We start from the raw sequence: 19,363 nt of genomic DNA on the forward strand, positions 1-19,363 counted from the left end.
CTATCCTTCTTTGTTGTGAATGAGGGACGTGAATCACTTCTTGGTGACAGAGCCTGTGAAGAACTGGGGCTTGTGGAAAGAGTGTATCAACTGATATATACTCCAGGTAAACACCTAGTCGTTGCTGATGCCCTATCCAGAGCAACTACAGGCGACAGTGTGAGTGCAACAGACGAGGACATACAGTGTCACGTGAACATGGTGTCGGCTACACTGCCTGTGTCGGACACAAAGTCAAGACAAATAGCGGAGGCTACAGCAACGGATGCTGAGCTACAGCATGTCATGAAGAACATGGATGAGGGATGGCCAGCTGGTTCGTGTCCACAATTTTACCATGTCAGAGGTGAGCTTAGTACTGTGGATGGTCTGCTGTTGAAAAAGGGCAGGATTGTTATTCCACGGGCTTTGAGAATGGACATGTTGCACAGGATACATGAAGGCCATCTCGGCATCGAAAAGTGCAAAAGGAGGGCGAGAGACACGGTTTTCTGGCCCGGACTGAACAAAGACATTGAAACACTTGTAAGTAAATGTGAAACATGCCAGAAACACAGGAACAAGCAGAGCAAAGAGCCTATGGTGGTAGCTGAGGTGCCAACAGCACCATGGCACAAAGTAGGAATGGACTTGTTTCATCTCAGAGGTAAAGACTATTTAGTGGTAATGGATTACTACTCAAACTTCCCTGAGATGGCGCTACTAGCAAGCTCAACATCAACTTGTGTCATAACACATGCTAAATCTATCTTCGCCAGGCATGGTATCCCACACATCGTGGTGAGCGACAATGGCCCCTGCTTCAGCAGCAAAGAATGGCAGAAGTTTGCAGTGCAATATGATTTCAAGCATGTGACGTCAAGCCCACACTATGCACAGTCAAACGGGCAAGCTGAAAAAGGAGTTCACATTCTCAAGCAACTCCTAAAGAAAGCAGCTGACAGTGACTCGGATCCCTATCTGGCTTTATTGAGCTACAGAGCATCACCTCTTCAGTGCGGCCTATCACCAGCTGAACTGCTGATGAAGAGGAAGCTACGAACAACGTTGCCAAGTCATCAAAACGACAAATTAAAGCAAAAGAATCACTCAAAGATTGAACATAAGCTACGACAACAGAAAATGATGCAAAAGTCATTCTATGACAGAACAACCAAGCATCTCCCTCCACTGACTACCAACGACGCAGTCAGGATTGAGGATGCTGATGGATGGAGTACAAAAGCAGCTGTCCTGCAAGAAGTTGCTCCACGATCGTACACAGTGAAAACTGATGATGGACAAATCCTCAGACGCAATCGTCGCAGTCTATTAAAGACTCCTCAAGGGACTGTTGGTGAGCTCAGTGTAACCTGTGGTGAATCTCAGGTAACTCCCACACCTGCTATGGACTGTAACACTGACTCTCACACACCTACTCCAAGCGAACCTGAGTTAAGAAGGTCCACAAGAGAAATCAGAAAGCCTGATAGACTGAACTTATAAACAAAGAAAATTCAATATGCATGTTAAAGATGTTGAACAAAATGTATATTGATTGATGTTGTGAATGTGTTCTAAATGGTCTAGTAGTGGCTTAGAGATGAGTTATGCAATCTGATATAAACTGTCTATACTGCTTATATGTTGCAGAGTTATGCTGAATGAGAAATGGTTGAAATAACTGACACAGCTAATGTGATGATTCATGTTAATGCATTTACCTTAGAAAAGGGGGGATGTTATGATTGGATGTTATTACATGTTTGACCGCTAGGCGGCAGTACTGGTTAGTAGTCAGCTTACCGTACCATATAAGACAGTAGAGCAAGACTGCATGGAGCCACATGTATGTTGTTGAGAACGTGAGACATTAAACTAAGTTACTTGCTATCAACACGGCCTCATCCTTGGAACACGAACATGACACCATCCACCTTTTTTTATTCGCATTTTCAAAAATTGCGAATAAATACTTGAATGGAAACGCCAGAAATTCGAATAAAGGCAGTAAATGCGCATAAAAGTTTATATGCTTGGAGGGGGTGGATTTGTCAGCGTATCGATTAAAGGAAATGCGAGTTTTTGTGATGGAAACAGATTATGCGAATTGAGGCAGAGTTTATGGGTGAAGTGCTACTGGACCTCACCCAGCGACGTTCAAACAAATGGAGAACGACGGCCCGGTCTCCCAGCTCTCCTCTCTGCACCCCGCGACACAAACGCGCTCCGTAACCCATCTTTTGTTTATGACGGTTAAGACTACACAAACACACGCCGTAACATCGTTATGTAACTTATTCATTTTTCACCGGCTTCGTATGTAAACAGATGCACATGGGCGAGAGGAGCATAACCAAAACAGCAGAAAAGCGAGCAGACTGTCACAGTTCCCTACTGTCTATCTGTGTAAATATCTCATGTTACAACATGAAAACCTGCAGCTTATATTCAACTTTAGCTGTGCTGCTCGCGGACATTTCCCTCCCGAGTCCGACTCATTTCAACTCTCGACAACAGGTTAAGTTCACTGCACACTTAAGCCAGGAACACACCGCCACGACACGTCCCGACGCCGACGGCTTTGGCCAACGAGTCTGTCGCCTCTTGTCGGGAGAAAGGAAAAAGTGAAACACACTGCCCCGACTGCCGACCAGAGCGACTGAGTGGCGAGGACTCCCCCATAGAAATACAGACCAATTCTAAGTCATGAAGTGGTAGTAATAATCTTTGCCATGTACAGTAACCATGTTGACTTAACAAAATAAAATGTATTAGACTGATCGGTTCATTGTAAAACATTTATTTATTTACGTAAATGTGGTGATTTCAGTACGTAGCCCAGAGGCAGCCCTGCTCACTTTTCATTCAAACAAACTAATGCCACTGCCACAGTTCAATTTCATCAATGAGACCAACATTAATCTCCCAAAAACATTTTTTTTTTTTTTTTTTTTTTTTTTGGCGTTTTTGCCTTTATTGGATAGCACAGTGAGATAGACAGGAAAGGGGGAGGCAGAGAGAGGGGGAATGACATGCAGCAACGGTCTGCCCGACGCGGGACTTGAACCGGGGACACCTGGGTTGAGGACTGTAGTCTCTACATGGGGCGGCCGCCTTAACCGAAAAACAGCGCACAACAATTGCCACCTAATATAAAGAGACAGTAACACATTGATTTGTTTATAGGAGAAGATATTTCTACTGTTCCGTTTTATGATAAACGGCTGATTTCTCGGCATGAAACGTGATGTTTTAAATAGGTAGAGGACATATTTTTTTCTCATGGCACAATTCAATCGGATCACGAAATAAAACTTAGACTCCCGTTCATTTGTATGGCGAGTTTTTCAGAGTTGAGGTCCCATGGCGCCGTTACTTCCTGCTTCCGCTTAGGCTCTCTATTGGTAATCTGTAATGAGTTTCTCAGTGTACCTGTTCATTGTGTGATATGGGATTTTATTTGTACATAAAGTAGCCTGTTTTATAAGTACTACTGTATATGCTGAGGAGTCTGGTCTATGTGTTGCTGTCCTTCTTCTAAATTCATCTATCATCAGTTACATAATAATAACAACAATAATTATACATACATATGATTAGTATACATTCCCAGTGCATGCGTGTGTATTTTCCTAGGTGTGTTATTCAACCCAAGAGTGATTCCCATGTCTCTTTAAGAGTGAGGTGTCTCCTATAGCCACACTCTGAGAGTCATGTGATTTACAGTCAAGGCAGTGGAGAGGAGGAAACGCTCTGCTCAGGTAATCATTAAACACAGAGAGACAGAGATTTGAAACTGACGTCTTTATTCGTACCAGACTGTTTTACAGTCCACAGAGCAGGAGAACAAGGTGAGTACTGTCCAAATGATTCTGTTGTCTCTGTGTGGACTGTGAAGATGAAGATGAGAATCTGTTGATTGTATGAGGTGCAGAGTTGAGTTGTACAGGATACTGTGTTTGTGTCTGTTACTTCCTGTTCTGTCAGACTTCCTGTGTTAGTGTGCTAACCATCAGTATTACTGGTTTCACTCTCAGACTGACTGAAGAACAGAAGATGAGTGATTGTGTGGAGGAAAAGGGGAACACAGGAAAGACTCCAGGATCTACAAAGAGTAATTCATCCTGAGATGATCCGTCCTTCAGTTATAAGCCTGTAGCTACGAGGTAAGAGACCTGCAACAAACTATCAGCTTTTTGTTTCTGTGCTGATGGCCGACAGTTTTGAGAGGACAGGAAATGAGAGCAGAGGGGGATCATGCACGTTGCAGTTTATGGTTGGTACTTTGAGTTCACAAAGAGTCTTCACTATACTATCCTATCTGAACACTACATCGATATACAAGATGCACTGTGACTCCATATATCTGAGAAAGTAACACCAACACTAGAGCTGCTTTGTTGTGTGAAGTCTTGAGTTATGGCTAAAAACTCACAAGGGCACAGTGACCTTTGACCTTTGTTCACCAATATCTATTCAGACCAGTTCGTCCGAATTTAATCTGCAAAATCATTTAAACATCTTGAGGGAATCTCTTTAGATTTGGCACAAATGTTCACTTGTACTCAAGAATAAACTGACTCGATTTTGTCCGTTAAAGATCAAAGCTCAAGGTCACTGTGTCTTAATGAAAACACTTCTTAGTCATGAGTCAAGACAATATAATTATGAGAAGATGTCTCACAAACTGTGAATATTTCGGTATGTGTAGAGACTACAGTCATCCCCCCGCCTCCCCATTTCCTGTCTCTCTCGACAGTAGTACTATATAATAAAGGCATGAAAAGCCCAAAAATACACTTACAAAAAAACAAAAACAACTCATGTTCATGTCTTCACAGGGAGATGGAGGACAGTGGTGACTCTATGGACGAGCAGCTGTCTTGTGGTCACTGTCAGGGCGTCCCAAAGGATCCAGTCTCCACCAGCTGTGGACACTGGTTTTGCAGACAGTGCTTGACCTCATACTGGGACCAGTCTGGTTCTGCAGGAGACCCCTCCTGTCCCCAGTGTGGACAAAGACCCAGAACCAGTGGTGGACTGCAGACTGTGACAGGCTCAACAGGTAAGTCTTTATATGTTGCTTGTCCAGTAACTGAAAATGCAGTCATATGCATAAAACCAATTATAGGTATAGGCTATATAGGCAACATTGTGAAGGATCCTCGGTGTGTGTTTACAGCCTCTCTCCCTGTGGTGACTGATGTTTATCACGGTGTGAACACATGGGTTGGTCGAAGAGGACGCGCTGTAGGCAGCGAAACTGAAGACTATCAGTTTAACGTCAGGTTGTAGTCGGTGGATCTGGTGAATGATCAACTTTCCCCTGTCGATGTAAACATGCTGTAAGAAATGATCACACAGACCCTGGAGTCTCTGTTTTCAGCTCTGCTAGCCGCTGCAGCCTGTGGCTCCTTTTTAGCAGTAGTTAATGAAAACATACAGTTTTTTCTTCTAACACTGTAAAACTTGTCAAAGTTGTCATATGAAGGAACAATACAGCAGTAGTCTTCCCTGTGTCTGAACATGAATTATGTTTAGTTGGCTGGCTGTTTCACTTTCCCTTTAAACTAGACTCAAAAGCAAGCGGGACAGGAAAACCACAGAAGCTCGTTCGCTGAATGTTTTTAGAGCTACAGCGGAGCGGGGGGCGGGTTTAGGCTCATTTTAGACCCGCCCATTAAATCCTGAAGATAGAGATGGTGAAACACGGTCTCTGAGGCCTAGCTCCGCAATGAAATTATAAATGGCAAAATTTCTGAATTTGCTTCACCCAGCCTTTAAATTATAATCTGTATCTATGAACAATTCATGACAGTCATAGTGATGCATTTTATATTTATTTTATTTTGCAATGGTCTCTAGTTGGACAACGTATGGACATGAACCATGACACAGCCCACACTTTTACAGACTCATTCAGCTAAACTACAAACTTCCACTGTCATTTTTCTTCAAATCCTGGCTTTTTTTTTTTTTTTGGAAAACTGAAATACCTCTGATGTCATCAGTTCTGTTACTGGCACTGGAGAAATTAAGAAAATAAATGATTAATTAGGAATGAATGACAACCTCCACAGTTTCTAATTTTCTGAAAATGACAATACACTGCTAATAGAATTGTTGAGGGAGCAGATTGACAAGAGGTATCAGTAAAAAAGTTGCATTGTTAAAAAAAAAAATACCCCCAATTTTCAACACTACGAAAACTAAATACCCTTTTCTTTGTTGACTTAGTTTTTCTTAGGCTGATGCAAATCATCAGATCAGATTGTCAGACTCTCTGGCTTCAGTCTGACGCTGTCTCTTCTCTCTCAGCAGATCGTGGTCTCCAGGAGGTTTTAGATCAACATAGGATCAGTCTGAGGAGCAGATGTGAACGAGTGACTGAAGGAACTGATGGAATAGGAAGTGAAACTGACTTCAACAGGATCTACACTGAGCTCTACATCACAGAGGGACAGAGTAAAGAGGTTAATACCCAACATGAGGTGAGACAGCTGGAGACAACGTCCATGAAGAAGAAGGACACTCCAATCAAGTGCAACAACATTTTTAAAGACATACCCGTCCAACAGAGAGAGGATGTCTCTACGGTCTCACCGGTCCAACAGAGAGAGGATGTCTCTAAGGTCTCACCTGTCCAACAGAGACCCATCAGAGTGGTTCTGACCAACGGCGTCGCTGGCGTTGGAAAAACCTTCTCGGTGCAGAAATTCACTCTGGACTGGGCCAAGGGCTTGGAGAACCAAGATGTCAGTCTGCTGGTTCTGCTTTCGTTCAGGGAGCTGAACCTGATCAGAGATCAGCAGTTCAGTCTTCTCAAGTTGTTCCATGTTTTTCATCCAACATTACAGAAGGTCACAGCAGAGCAGCTGGCTGTCTGTAAACTTCTCTTCATCTTTGATGGCCTGGATGAAAGCCGACTGTCACTGAACTTCAACAACAGGGAGGTTGTGTCTGAAGTCACACAGACGTCATCAGTCGACCTGCTGCTGACAAACCTCATCCAGGGGAATCTGCTTCCCTCGGCTCTGGTCTGGATCACCTCTAGGCCTGCAGCAGCCAATCAGATCCCTGATGAATGTGTTGACAGGGTAACAGAGGTCCGAGGCTTCACTAACGCCCAGATAGAGAAGTACTTCAGGAGGAGGTCCAGTGATGAAGATCTGTCCAGAAGAATCATATCACACATCAAGACGTCCAGGACCCTCCACATCATGTGTCAAGTCCCAGTCTTCTGCTGGATCAGTGCTACAGTTCTGGAGAAAATGTTGACCACAGACCAGAGAGGAGAGCTGCCCAAGACCATGACTGACCTGTTTTCACAATTCCTGCTGGTCCAGACAAAAAGGAAGAAGAACAAGTACGGTGAAGGACATGAGACGAGTCCACAGGAGCTGATGGAGGCAGACAGGGAAGTTCTTCTGAAGCTGGGGAGGCTGGCGTTTGAGCAGCTGGAGGAAGGAAACATCATGTTCTACCAAGAAGACCTGGAGCAGTGTGGTCTGGATGTCACAGAGGCCTTGGTGAAGTCAGGATTCTGTACTGAGATCTTCAGCAGAGAGAAGAGTGTGATCTTCCAGAAAACAATCTACTGCTTTGTTCATCTGAGTGTTCAGGAGTTTCTGGCTGCAGTCTACATGTTCCACTGTTTCACCGACAAGAACAAAAAGGTCCTGGAGAACTTCCTGGGAAAACAAGCTTTAAGTCTGGATGACTTCCTACAGAGAGCCATGGATGAATCCTTAAATAGTAAAAATGGTCACCTGGACCTGTTTGTTCGCTTCCTTCATGGCCTCTCTCTGAACTCCAACCAGAGGTTTTTAGGAGGTCTGCTGGGTCAGAGAAAGAACAGTTCAAAAACCATCCAGAGAGTGATCAACAACCTGAAGAAGATGGTGCATTATACTGTGTCCCCTGACAGAAGCATCAACATCTTCCACTGTCTGACGGAGATGAACGACCAGTCAGTTCATCAGGAGATCCAACAGTTCCTGAAGTCAGAGAACAGATCAGAGAAGGAACTCTCTGAGATCCAGTGTTCAGCTCTGGCCTACATGCTGCAGATGTCAGATCAGATTCTGGATGAGTTCTACCCAAAGAAGTACAACACATCAGATCAGGGACGAGGGAGACTGATCCCAGCTGTGAGGAACTGCAGAAAGGCTAGGTGAGTCCAGATATGATAACAAACAAATATATTCTTCAGGTGGTTGTGATTGTTGCTGTTTAATCAACAAAAACACTAATTTTATTTTTTTTATTTTGACTTTTTGGTTTTATTCAAACCTGATGAATATAATTAAAGCAGCATGGGTGTTACTGCTCTGGAATCAGTCTAAAACAGTTGACAGTTCAAAACTTCTTCTGAACAACATGTCATCCTGACCCTGGATCACATCACAATGAAGCAGAAATGTGACGTTGTTCACCTCCTTCATCTAAAACACAGATTCAGATTAAATCTGTGCATGTCTGACAGTTTCATATCTAACTCAGAGAAGATGAGCTGAACCTCAGATGTTCAACACATGACATCAGATTTTATTTGATTCTGACAGATTTTCTCTCTTCACAGACTTGTTGGTTGTGGACTCACAGACAAACACTGTGAAATCGTGGCCTCAGCTCTGAAGTCCAACCCCTCCCACCTGACAGAACTGGACATGAGTAACAACTACCTGGAGGATTCATCAGTGAAGGTCCTGTGTGCTGGACTGGAGAGTCCAAACTGTAAACTGGAGACTCTGAGGTCAGTTCACTGACTGGACCTGTTGTAGTTTTGTTTATATTCAGCTCAAATGTGTGAAGGTTCAGTTCGTCATTGGTTTGAATGTTTGTGAGACTGAAACACTGACTGATTATGACACTGTCACTTTGAAGGCGTAGGGTCAGAGGTCACTCATAGGGTCAGTGGCTGTGGATACGGTCAGTGTGATGATCGTATCTGATCAATGAAAGTAACTTCTTTTTTTCTTTCTTAAGGTTGGAGCACTGTAGTTTGTCAAAGATCAGCTTTCTGGCCTCAGCTCTGAAGTCCAACCCCTCCCATCTGAGACACCTGGACCTGAGTGACAACAAGCTGCAGGATTCAGGAGTGAAGGATCTGAGTTGTTTTCTGGAGAGTCCAGACTGTAGACTGGAGACTCTGAGGTCAGACTCCAGATTTCTTTTTCTGTGCTCAGATGAATGTGATGTGAAAGTTGTGTTGACACTGAGCTGTAGACATGAGGCTGATATCATACTGGTCCACACTGAGGGTCGTCATGGTGACGTCTATTTTCTTCTTATGTGGTTTTAGTTTTCTTTTCAGATTTCACCTCTGCAGAAACACATTTAATGTGTCAGACAATAACTGATCTATAATCAATAGCTGCAGGTTCCACCTCTTTCTGAGTCTCTGTGATGTTTGTAGTGAAATATTCAAAGCCAACATGTCCTAGTAACAACCTGTGTATGTGCTGGTTTCAGCACTTTGAAGACGTTTGAGTAAATTAACATGTGAAGTCAGTCAGCATGTTTATCTGTCTCTGAACTTTATCAGCTGCTTCATTGAACATGTGTTTCTGTTACTCAGATTGAGGGGCTGCAAGTTGTCAAAGACCAGCTGTTCTTCTCTGGTCCCAATTCTGAAGTCCAACCCCTCCCACCTGAGACACCTGGACCTGAGCTACAACAACCTGCAGGATTCAGGAGTGAAGGATCTGAGTCGTTTTCTGGAGAGTCCAGACTGTAGACTGGAGACTCTGAGGTCAGACTCATTTGTCCTCAAATACATGTAATGTGAAAGTTGTGTTGACACTGTTTTCTTCTTCTCTGATTTTAGTCCAGTAACTGTTTCTCTTCACATGTCACCTCAACTGCAGAAACACATGCAATGTATCAGACAACTGATCTATGAACAACAGGTGGTAGCCTGAGGCTCTGGGATGTTTGTAATGAAAGATTCAAAGCAAACATGTCATAACAATATGTGTTCTGTCTACATAACCAGAATTTAATCTTAGTCATGTGTATGATCATGAAAGCCAACCCATTGTAAATTGACAGCACGCTCCCATTTTTTAGCAATTAGCATACATACATGTCCATGAATTGTCAGTGACCACCAGCACTGTGTATGTGCTGGTTTCAGCACTTTGAAGAAGTTTGAGCATCTTAAATCTGTGATTTCAGTCAGCAGGTTTTTCTGTCTCTGAGCTTCAGTGTCTCCAGTAGATATTTTCTTTGGACGAGGTGTTTCCTTATCCCAATGCAGGAACTCACAGGCACATAAAAACTTCCATTTCCGTGCGTGTCGCAGCGCATTGACTCACAGATGCACACAGAGACAGAAAAATATACCACATGGAAAATATTAGACGCAAAACTGAACTTCCATTTCCTAAATGTGTTCTTTCTGAATCTTTTTCAGCACTGAACAGACAATGAAACCCTGAATGTTGTCAACAAGGAACTTTGCCCTAAACTCATTTCTTATATTTTTTATTCAGCTTGATGGACTGCAGGTTGTTAGAGATCAGCTTCCTGGTCTCAGCTCTGAAGTCCAACCCCTCCCACCTGAGAGAACTGGACCTGAGGGAAAACGATCTGCAGTATTCAGGAGTGAAGGATCTTAAGGGTCTTGTGAACAGTTCGGACTGTAGTCTGAAGACTCTGAGGTCAGTAGAGGGATGGATTAGTCAATGTTGTTTTCAGCAGTGTTGTCATCCCCAATGTAGATCATTTTGGCATGCACACTCGTAACTTAATGTTATACATCTGTTTTTATTAGTGATGGGTACAGTAGACATGCTGGCTAACTAGCTTCCTCTGTAACTGAAAACATCAATGGGTCTTATTCATGAAAAGTTAGTCACTTTGTGTAGATTTGCACATACAAGGATTCATCTACATAACCAGAAACTCATATTTGATCGTAGTCACATGTGTACGATCAAGCCAACCCACTGTAAATTGACAGCATGCTCCCACTTCTCAGCAATTAGCATACATTCATGTCCATGAATTGCCAGTGACCACCATATAATCAGGTAGGTTCATCCGGTCAAAAGAGAGGGAGAGAAAGAAACACTTTTCTGAGGCAGAGAGCAATGTAATTTTGGGTGGAGTGAAGTACAAATATTTTATTTCCTTCTGTTAGTAGTGGTGTGATTGGGACAGGTAAATCAAAAGCCTGGAAGGAGGTAACAGCTGCCGTGAATAAAGTGGGTTGGGCAATGATTTTTGAATAGTTGTCCAGTTAAAAAAAATTGAATAGTTTATGAGACAATCGTCTTGTCTGAAAAAATGTATGATAGTATGATACCAGATACCAGATCAGTACTTGTTTGTGTGAGTCTGATCCTGGATCAGTTTAGTTTAATGAAACAAACTCAAACAAGACCTGATTATTGTCCTCTGACTCTGTTGCTGCTGTTGTCTTGATTCCTACAGGATTGGTGAGGACGAGGAGATTAAAGCTTCGGGAGACAAAAACTGTGAGTACTGAAACTCTGTCTGCTCTTCATCAACCTGACTGTGAAATCAGTCTTAGCTTATTTAATCTCCAAAATGTTTATAGTTGTTGTTCTATATATATATAGTGTTCTTTTTGGCTTGAACACAACAAATGAAACAAAGGATGACAGACAGGTTCATCATAGGCAAGGTACATGAAGTAACATTTCAATTTCAGAGTCTTTCATATCAGAAACTGTCCTCTGAAATAGTAGATGTCTTAATTATTAGTTGCTATCTCCTGTTGAGCCAGGGCAGGTGATAATAGGGACATAGTCTTACATCCATTTATTTGTTGTGTGTCACCAGTCCTTATACCTGTTACCGGTATATCTGTATCATCTCTAATTGATTGTGTAAGTGGTTCAACCAATAATTCACAGTGTGGGGCTGAGGGGGCATCCATTAATCTAAATTCTGGCTGTTACGTGCCATGTTCTTTTATGTTCCCTGATGCTCCGAGATGATGCACGTAACACTGGCTGTTGGACAACACTATAAAGACTTTAGGCATATTATTTATTACCTGTCATTGAAAACAAACTATGCAAAAAGAAGTGGTGTTGGAATTGTTTGAATTTTACAGTGGTGTTCGACCTGGAGTGATCTCCTGTGTCTTCTGGATTACTAGTTTAAAGAGTTTTTACGTATCCCTGAACCAAGACAAACAAACCAGACAAGATTTTTTCTTCATGGACCATTCCATCCCTACTGTGTATACATGTCTCATTTCTCAAATCAGCAACATTGATCACTTGTTATTACATTTGTTTACAGCACAGATGATGCTTATTGAACACAAGTATGATTCTAGTTCTTCTTCCAGGTCCTGGTCCTGGTCCTGGTCTGACTCCAAGTGTCTCAGCACCGATTCCAAGTGTCTCAGCTGCGACTCCAAGTGTCTCAGCTCTGACTCCAAGTGTCTCAGCACCGAGTCCAAGTGACTCAGCTGCGACTCCAAGTGTCTCAGCACCGAGTCCAAGTGTCTCAGCACCGAGTCCAAGTGTCTCAGCACTGACTCCAAGTGTCTCCACTCCGACTCCAAGTGTCTCAGCAGAAAAGAGGCTGTTGTCTGTTCGGACTGAGTTCATCTATAGGATGTCTGATCCAAATCTTGGTCTCCTGCTGAACAAACTCCTGGACTGTGAGGTGATAACTGATGCTGAAATGATCCATTTTGCTGCGATACCAAAGGAGACAGACAAAGCACAAGAGGTGATCGACATTGTGCGAAAAAAAGGAGAAGAAGCTTCTTTAGTTCTGATCAGACTTCTGTGTGAGGTGGATCGCTACCTATCAGAACACCTGAAACTGATGTAGAGACAGTGTTTGTGTCTGACACCAACGTCTTTCATTCTTTTTCTCATTTGTTAAGCTGCGTTCACACGGGACCTTTTATTTTTGTCGCTGTCGCTCGTATCGCTCCAAAAAAAATCGCTCTGTCGCTCAGCTGCATTTGCTCGTCAATTTGGCACCGACTCGCATTTTCGCTTTGATGGCGTCATGCCCACTGCCATGTGTCTGCTGTTTACACCGCCACCACCGGGATTACGGCAGCCAATCAGCGCTGAGCGACAAGCGACTGACGGCCAGAGAGTTGGGATTTCTCATCTCGAGTGACAGAGCGAAACATTGCTCTGTTGCTGTCGCTCGGAGCCCCAGCGATTTTTAGCCTGAGCGATTAAACGCTAATCGCTCGTTTGCATTGACTTAACATGTAAACTCGTCGCCAGCGAGAAAAACAAAAGGTCCGGTGTGAACGCAGCTTTAAAGAATTTCTTGCTAAAGAATTTCGTTCATCTATAAAATCCACTTAAAATCTATTTTTTAAAGCATTTTCAGGGCTTTCTATGTTCAAGATCAAATTTAACTGCAGTTTGTTTTAATTCAGATGTATTTTAATTTTTTTTTTTTACTGAACTGTGTATGTTCAGTTACAGATATTACTGCGCAGCATGTTAAAAACATTGTACTTTACAATTTAATGAGCACAATTGTTTGTTTTTTTTAATGATGAGATTTCATGATTTATCCATTAATCATCTTTCAAACAGACACATGTTTTTGTGCACTGTATCTACGTCAAATCTCTTTTGTTTTGTTTTTTTTGCTAAGTTTCCTCTGCTGTCATGATCAAACATCAGGATGAGACAATGTTACATGTATGATCCTCGCACTACATGAGCTAAGGGTCTGAGTCAGTAAATATTATTCCAGCACTGATGAGCTTCTGGCAGAAACACCACCAGTTCAGCTCTGTTGCATTTCTTTGACTGTTTCTTTGAAATAGTTTGAAGCTGCATCAGTTGATTCACACTCAGTGTGTCTGTTTCCAAAACTATTTTTTTTTAGCTTTGACCTACAGTATGGGTTTTGTTTTTTTGTTTTTTTGAACAAATGAAGCACTTGTCTTTGTTTCTTCTTTGATTTCATTCAAAGATTTTATTAAGTGTCCAGGGACCAAAGAGTTACAATATATGTTTTGTTATGACCAATGCCTTACAGCTAACACAAATACAAACATTTCATTTTACAAAAAGCGAATGAAAATACACATGTAGATCAATAAAGAGACAGATTTGGTCACAGCTCAGTCACTGTTCATCTGAATGTTAAGATGTTTTCTCTTTTTCCAGTGTTCACAGCTTTTACAGTTGTGTAATTCAAACCAAGAGAGAGTTCATGTGTCTTTAAGAGACTGAGAGGCTTCCTGTAGCCACACCCTGGGAGGCGTGTTCTTAACGGTCAAGGCAGATGAGAAGAGGAGCAGCTCTGCTCAGACAATCATTAAACACACAGAGGGAGAGTTGAAGTTGAAGTCCCTAATGTACGCTGTTGACTGTTTAACAGTCACAGTTGACTGTTTTACATTCAACAGAGCAGGAGAGCAAGGTGAGTCCTGTTCAAATGATTCTGTTGTCTCTGTGGAGAGTTGTACTGGGTCTACTTCCTGTGTTCGTGTTAACAGTTAGTTTTACTGGTCTCACTGTTAGACTGACTGAAGTACAGAATGAGTGATTGTGCAGAGGAAACGGGGAACTGCTCCAATGAATAGTCCACCCAAAAATGACCCCTCATCCAGTAATGAACCTGCAGCTATGGGGTAAGAGGCCTGCAACAAAATTCCAGTTTTTTGTTTCTGTACTTATGGCCGACAGTCTCGAGAGGACAAGAAATGAGAGCAGATTGAGCTGTAGAATATAATGCATGCTTGAGTCCACCAAGTCTCCTCACTATGAAGCATTTATAATTTTGAGACTTTGTTCAAAGGTTCATCAGAGAATCAGTAGACAGACGGAAAGAAAGCCCATCTGAACACTACATAGATACACAAACACCAGAGTTACGGTTTGTTCTTCGTTCTTGAATAACAGAAACTACAGTAGGGTCTCTGCTTCCTCCATTCAAACTAATGCCAGGTTTGATTGTGTTTGTCCACAGTCATATATGAACCACTCTTGTCAACTTTTGTCTTAATTGTTGCATGATGTCTTGAGTTATGGCTACAACGTCTTGAGGACACACTGACCTTTGACCTTTAGTCACCAATATCCAATCAATTCATCCTAATTTAAACAAAAACATGTCTCAAACATTTCAAGGAATTTCTTCAGATTTGGCACAAATGTTCTGATTTGATTTCGACGAATAAAGATCAAAGGTCAAAGTCACTTTATCTTCATGAAAACACTTCTTAGCCACAAGTCCAGACAAAGTAATTACAAGAAAATGTCTCTTAAAATGTGAATATTTTTTGTAACTCTGGACAAACAAGGGATCAGGTAATCTGGAACTAGTCTAAGAGGAAGAGGAAATGACCTTGACAAGGCGACTACTTTAAACATACATGTGTTAATGTCTTCACAGAGAGATGGAGATGAGTGGTGTCTCTCTGGACGAGCCACTGGCCTGTTGTGGTCTCTGTCAGGATGTCCTGAAAGATCCAGTCTCCACCAGCTGTGGACACTGGTTTTGCAGACAGTGCTTCACCTCATACTGGGACCAACCTGGTTCCTCAGGAGACCCCTTCTGTCCCCAGTGTGGACATAGACTCAGAACCAGTGGTGGACTGCAGACAGGCAGTCAGAGCATCACTGTGACAGGCTCAACAGGCAAGTTTTTGTTGCTGTTGTATCTTCCTTGCACAATAACAACACATACTCTCAAACTGAAAATGAAAATTGTTGAATTATAAAATTTAATTATGGGCAAATCATAACAGCAGTATTGGAAAATTCTATTGCAATGGCCTCTAGTTGGACAACACATGGACATGAACCATGACATGATCCATACTTTCAGATTCATGTGCAGTAAACTACAAACTTCTTCTGTCTTTTGTCACTAAAACCCCTTTCTGTGGTCAGTTTTTCTGTAGCTGATGAAAATCATCAGATCAACTTCATGTTCCTTAGTGTAACTCATTGTCTGTGTGAATAATCACTTCATTTTGCACTAATGTATGGCCCATGTCAACCTGTCAGTTACTATTCTGTCTATTTTTGTTCTTTCTTTGTTTTTTGTTTCTGTGTTTGTCTTTATTGTTGAAAAAAGAACTGAAAACTAAAAAGTTTCAAAAAGAAAATAATCTGATCAGATTGTCAGACTCTCTGGCTTCAGTTTGATTATGTCTTCTCTCTCTCAACAGATCATGGTCTACAGGAGGTTTTAGATCAACATAAGAGCAGCCTGAGGAGCAGATGTGTGACTGAAGAAACTGAGGCAACAGGAAGTGAAACGGGAAGTAGGACCCTCCTCAACAGGATCTACACTGAGCTCTACATCACAGAGGGACAGAGTGAAGAGGTTAACACCCAACATGAGGTGAGACAGCTGGAGACAACGTACAAGAAGAAGATCTTCCATCACATTACAATCAAGTGCCAAGACATCTTTAAGGACTTCCCTGTCCAACAGAGATACAAAGTCTCTACAGTCTCACCTGTCCAACAGAGACCCATCAGAGTGGTTCTGACCAACGGCGTCTCTGGCATTGGAAAAACCTTCTCGGTGCAGAAGTTCACTCTGGACTGGGCCAAGGGCTTGGAGAACCAAGATGTCAGTCTGCTGGTTCTGCTTTCGTTCAGGGAGCTGAACCTGATCAGAGATCAGCGGTTGAGTCTTCTCGGGCTGCTCCATGTTTTCCATCCAACATTACAGAAGGTCACAGCAGAGCAGCTCGCTGTCTGTAAACTTCTCTTCATCTTTGACGGCCTGGATGAAAGCCGACTGTCACTGGACTTCAACAACAGGGAGGTTGTGTCTGATGTCACACAGACGTCATCAGTCAATGTGCTGCTGACAAACCTCATCCAGGGGAATCTGCTTCCCTCGGCTCTGGTCTGGATCACCTCCAGACCTGCAGCAGCCAATCAGATCCCTCCTACATGTATCAACAGGGTAACAGAGATCCGAGGCTTCACTAACGCCCAGATAGAGAAGTACTTCAAGAAGAGATCCAGTGATGAAGATCTGTCCAGAAGAATCATCTCACACATCAAGACGTCCAGGACCCTCCACATCATGTGTCAAGTCCCAGTCTTCTGCTGGATCAGTGCTACAGTTCTGGAGCACATGTTGACCACAGACCAGAGAGGAGAGCTGCCCAAGACCATGACTGACCTGTTCTCACACTTCCTGCTGGTCCAGACAAAGAGGAAGAAGAACAAGTACGGTGAAGGACATGAGATGAGTCCACAGGAGCTGACGGAGGCAGACAGGGAAGTTCTTCTGAAGCTGGGGAGGCTGGCGTTTGAACAGCTGGAGGAAGGAAACATCATGTTCTACCAAGAAGACCTGGAGCAGTGTGGTCTGGATGTCACAGAGGCCTTGGTGAAGTCAGGACTCTGTACTGAGATCTTCAAAAGAGAGAGTGTGATCTTCCAGACAACAGTCTACTGCTTTGTTCATCTGAGTGTTCAGGAGTTTCTGGCTGCAGTCTACATGTTCCACTGTTTCACCAACAAGAACAAAAAGGTCCTGGAGAACTTCCTGGAAGAACATCATGTTGACTTAGCACTGGATGACTTCCTGAGGAGAGCCATGGAGAAATCCCTCAGAAGTGAAAATGGTCACCTGGACCTGTTTGTTCGCTTCCTTCATGGCCTCTCTCTGGAGTCCAACCAGAGACAGTTAGGAGGTCTGCTGGGTCAGACAGACAACAGTCCAGAAACCATCAAGAGAGTGATCAACAACCTGAAGGAGATGAGAGGTTATGGAATCTTTCCTGACAGAAGCATCAACATCTTCCACTGTCTGACAGAGATGAACGACCAGTCAGTTCATCAAGAGATCCACCAGTTCCTGAGGTCAGGAAACAGACCAGAGAAGAAACTCTCTGAGATCCAGTGCTCAGCTCTGGCCTACAGGCTGCTGATGTCAGAGCAGGTTCAGGGTGAGTTCTACCCAAAGAGGTACAACACATCAGATGAAGGACGATGGAGACTGATCCCAGCTGTGAGGAACTGCAGAGAAGCTCAGTGAGTCCAGATATCATCAGTTGATCATATCAGCAATTTAGCCAAATTTACACTGTTTATTTTCACACTTACTTTCATTCTCGTTAGTTTGACTTGCCTACAGGTTAGTTTTTCTTCATAAAAGCTGTGAGCTCAATAGATTCTTCGGTTGTGATTGTTACTCTTTAATCAACAAAAACACCTTTTTGGTTTTATTCGAACCTGATGAATCATGATGAAGCAGCTCCACTGATCAGTGTTTCCAGGTTTTATTATCCACATATGAAGTGTTCCTTTAGAAAGAAATCCTTCAGTGTCTCCAGAGACAGCTGTGTGCACTTTGAGATAAGTGTGTTTGTCTCCACCTATTGTATGCCTTTTATATTAATAACAGGTAATCTGTTCATCATCATATCCTGTCATCAGATGCATCAACTGGGTTTTTACTACAGTTTTAATCTGATTTGATTCTGATGGATTTTCTCTCTTCACAGACTTGTTGATTGTGAACTCTCAGCCACTCACTGTGAAATCGTGGCCTCAGCTCTGAAGTCCAAACCCTCCCACCTGACAGAACTGGACATGAGTAAAAACTCCCTGGATGATTCATCAGTGAAGATTCTGTGTGCTGGACTGAAGAGTCCAAACTGTAGACTGAAGACTCTGAGGTCAGTTCACCGACTGGACCTGTTGTAGTTTTGTTTATATTCAGTTCAAATTTGTGAAGGTTCAGTTTGTGTCTGGTTTGAATATTTGTGAGACTGAATTACAATCCAATTGACTTGATGATTGGATGGTGTTTTTGCAGGATTGTCCATACCACAAGTAACTGACCCTTTTCATTTTTGTGAAAAAGCATTCAATTACAGTACTTGGTTGCAATCGGGGTGTGGAGAGGATTTCAAGCAAGATCAGAGTCTTTTTTTTCATCACCAGTCACCGTCAGGTAGAACCCTGTGAGGTGTTTGTGAAGTAGTCTCTGACCATTAGCTGAAGGTCACCTGGTTGTTTCTGCAGTCGACCATGTTTTGTTTTTATCAGCAACAGTTTGTTTATGTCGTGTCAGAGAGTCGACAGAGACTGAGAACAAAAAGGAAGGATCTGATGAGGGATTTGTGGTCCACAGAACCAGAACAGAACTGGCTGTCAGAACTCTTCCTTTAATAGGTTTAATTAGACAAAGTTATTGAGAGAAAATCACACTGTAAATCAACAGTGATCAGACTGAGGCCAACAGGTCTTATCAAATATCCATTGTATGTTGACACAGACTGACCTGAGGTCAGTAGCAGCTGATGAATCTGTGCTGACATTGATGACGTGTATAGAAGACCACATTATGGTGATCCCTCTACTCATTTTAGATTCTGATCATTGATCAGGACACATATCTGATCAATTATCCAATTATTTTATCTTCT

At 42.7% G+C, this 19,363-nt stretch overlaps 2 protein-coding genes and 1 pseudogene across 3 annotated transcripts in view; all 3 read left to right on the top strand.

Moving 5' to 3' along the window:
- LOC146980947 (protein NLRC3-like) overlaps positions 1 to 11,476 on the top strand; it is a 37,562-nt gene extending 26,086 nt beyond the window's left edge. The window contains exons 3-7 of the mRNA XM_085787943.1: positions 8,564 to 8,737; positions 8,971 to 9,138; positions 9,563 to 9,736; positions 10,479 to 10,646; positions 11,422 to 11,476. Of these exons, the coding sequence (XP_085644069.1) occupies positions 8,564 to 8,737; positions 8,971 to 9,138; positions 9,563 to 9,736; positions 10,479 to 10,646; positions 11,422 to 11,476 (739 nt within the window). The remainder of the gene's footprint in view (positions 1 to 8,563; positions 8,738 to 8,970; positions 9,139 to 9,562; positions 9,737 to 10,478; positions 10,647 to 11,421) is intronic.
- Positions 1 to 12,809, top strand: part of LOC146980945 (NACHT, LRR and PYD domains-containing protein 1-like) — a 70,799-nt pseudogene extending 57,990 nt beyond the window's left edge. Inside the window, exon 13 of the transcript XR_015036622.1 lies at positions 12,299 to 12,809. The product of XR_015036622.1 is annotated as an NACHT, LRR and PYD domains-containing protein 1-like (transcript). The remainder of the gene's footprint in view (positions 1 to 12,298) is intronic.
- A 2,549-nt stretch (positions 12,810 to 15,358) lies between these two features.
- Positions 15,359 to 19,363, top strand: part of LOC146980949 (NACHT, LRR and PYD domains-containing protein 12-like) — a 42,123-nt gene continuing 38,118 nt past the window's right edge. The window contains exons 1-3 of the mRNA XM_085785860.1: positions 15,359 to 15,587; positions 16,130 to 17,963; positions 18,437 to 18,610. Of these exons, the coding sequence (XP_085641986.1) occupies positions 15,362 to 15,587; positions 16,130 to 17,963; positions 18,437 to 18,610 (2,234 nt within the window). The 5' untranslated portion in view covers positions 15,359 to 15,361. The remainder of the gene's footprint in view (positions 15,588 to 16,129; positions 17,964 to 18,436; positions 18,611 to 19,363) is intronic.

Source organism: Trachurus japonicus, chromosome 9 (genome assembly GCF_045865225.1).
Source record: "Trachurus japonicus isolate A0001 chromosome 9, Traja_1.0".
Lineage (NCBI taxonomy): Eukaryota > Metazoa > Chordata > Actinopteri > Carangiformes > Carangidae > Trachurus > Trachurus japonicus.